This window comes from Perkinsus marinus (genome assembly GCF_000006405.1).
Source record: "Perkinsus marinus ATCC 50983 genomic scaffold scf_1104296939964, whole genome shotgun sequence".
In the NCBI taxonomy this organism is placed as follows: Eukaryota; Perkinsozoa; order Perkinsida; family Perkinsidae; genus Perkinsus; species Perkinsus marinus.
In genome coordinates this window covers 2,134-4,517 of record NW_003212979.1, presented here as the reverse complement: position 1 = coordinate 4,517, position 2,384 = coordinate 2,134, and the positions used below count along the sequence as shown (strand labels likewise).

The following is a 2,384-nucleotide window of genomic DNA, read 5'->3' as shown; positions in this document are numbered from 1 at the left end:
CCGTTTATCACGGGTCGCACAGGAGTAGTAGGATGACCCACCCTTATCACAGGGTGATGAAACAATAAATGCTTTACCTCCTCATTGTCGACAGGACGGATAAACCCATTATCAAGCCATTGCTTGAACTGGTCACTATAAGCTTTCACCAGTTCCTGGCCACCTCTTCTCTTTAGCGAATACTCCAACCTCTTAGCTCTCTTGACCGCAGCCTTGAAAGCCTTGTGGGGCCTTTGGGACGATCTCCATTCCAATGATGCCATTCTACCCTCGTAAGTTTTGGGCTCATAGACCTTAATGGCGTTAATCTCATCGGCGACGTCAGCCATTTGTGACTTTACATGGTCACAATGAATAACCACTCGATGAGAATCCTCCACCATAATTTTATTGACTTGAGACGGGTCAGTCAACAAGCAATTCTTCTCATGATTGCAATTAATCATCTTTCCGATAACGAAGCCAAAGTCTTCAAACTGATCACTACCAATGAGAACCTTGTCCTTCTTGATAGTCTTTAGTATGATAAACCTTGCTTCTCTACCAGATTGAACATATTGGCCAACACCATCAACCGGCTTGGTCAATTGCTGAACCATACAATGCCATGCGTGCGTTATGATAACGCCGTTATCACTTGCCTACTGCCATCAGCCATAGTACAAGTTAAGGGTTGAGGCAGTTTAGCAACACGTCCAGCATTCTTCCTTACCATCTCCTCGACCGTGTGGTTGTCGATGATGCTCAAATAAGCACCCGTATCCAATAACCCACACATATCGACAGTTTCATAAGGGTTCCCGCAGAAGACCTTGAATTTGGCATATATCATACCCTTTTTCAGATCCAGCCACGAGACGGCTTTAGTCTGGCATTCGTAGATCTCACCGATCTCAGCTTTCTCCATCTGTGTGTCACCAATCTCACACAGATTAGAGTTAGCAGAGACATCCGTAGCTTCCTTCTTCTGGTTAACAGTAGTCTCAAACTTCCCACTAGGCTGGGGAGGTCGACTGACACCAGAACTTGAAGGATCGGGATGATGTGACTTAGGTATAAAAGACCACTTCACTCGGCAGACGTCTGCTACATGACCACCAAGTAAACACCTTTTACAAACCAACTTAGATTTATCCTTCGTGCACTTGTTCGCCTGATGACTAGTGTCAGCACAGGTATAACAGCGACCACGAAAGATAGACAAATTCTCAGAAGTGCAGTTCTCAGCGTTGTGACCATTAGAGTTACAACGTCGACAACTGCCAGAGCCTACAGAGCCACCAGAGTTAGCCGTCGTCGCCTCATTGGCCACGACATTCTTAGTAGCTTTCTTGGGCTTCTCTCCACGCTTGGAAGATTTGCCCTCCTGAACGGAAGGCGCTTCTTCCATAGCGTCCACCACAGTATCCACCGTCTTCAAATCGTTATGAGCATAGCCATCAACTTTCTCGGGGGCGTTTAACATCCTATACTGTTTAACAAACCTCTCATAGCACTCACAATCCATGGCACTAGAGAAATACTCATTAACTCTCGTAACCAACTGATCATAAGTTAGGTTAGTAGGGAATTTCTCCCTTAGGAACTGGACGTCCACTTTAGGCAACGCACCACGAAGACGAGTCAACTTAGTGCTATCAACCAGTTCTTGACCAGTCTCAATCTTGACACCAGTAAACAAGTTCTGGAGCTTGTACATAAACTGCGGTAGAATCTCATTAGTGGACTTCTTCACATTCTGCATTTTATCACATTGAGTTTCGGGTGTAGACTCTGAACGAAACAACTCGTCCAGAATATTCCACATAGCCAGCAAGAGATCCACAGGGTTAGCGTCAAACCACGAGTCAGTACCCAGCCTTCTACTATTCTCTGGCTAATAGTAGGGTTCACGCAATCAGTGAGATACAACAAATGAATCCTCGCAATTGTCAAAGAGGAGCGATTCAAATTGTCTACAATCTCACGTTCTACTCCATGCCAGGATCTCGAATCACCTGCACCCTGATAGGGCCCTCCTTGGAGCTCCTTGATCTGGCTCACCAGCTTCTCAGAAGCCTGAGTCACTCGGTGCTTAACGAACTCTAATTGAGCTTCGTTGATAGCCAAATCGTCAGAACCTGTAGGTAAATCATCAGGTCTCTCCTTCTGCCACTGAGGAGGCAGTAACCAGAAGGACTTCAAGTATCCATACCGTGGCATACGGTAACCCATATTCGAACGAATTTGGGCCTTCTTAGCATTAGTAGGGGCGATGGTCTTCAGATTTTCAGACAATACTGACTCCACCTGACTCACTTTACGAGAGTTTATAGAGTCATTATCACCCCCTCTAGGCCTTCCATCATTGGAGGCTAGCGGATAATCTTCTTGAACCATCTTAA

General features: G+C 45.7%; 1 protein-coding gene across 1 annotated transcript in view; it reads right to left on the bottom strand.

The window, feature by feature from the left end:
* Nucleotides 1–2,384, bottom strand: part of Pmar_PMAR005457 (hypothetical protein) — a gene marked incomplete at both ends in the record, with an annotated part of 3,739 nt that overhangs the window by 710 nt on the left and 645 nt on the right. The window contains 3 exons of the mRNA XM_002782171.1: nt 78–590; nt 638–1,773; nt 1,998–2,289. Coding sequence (XP_002782217.1) covers nt 78–590; nt 638–1,773; nt 1,998–2,289 — 1,941 coding nt within the window. The remainder of the gene's footprint in view (nt 1–77; nt 591–637; nt 1,774–1,997; nt 2,290–2,384) is intronic.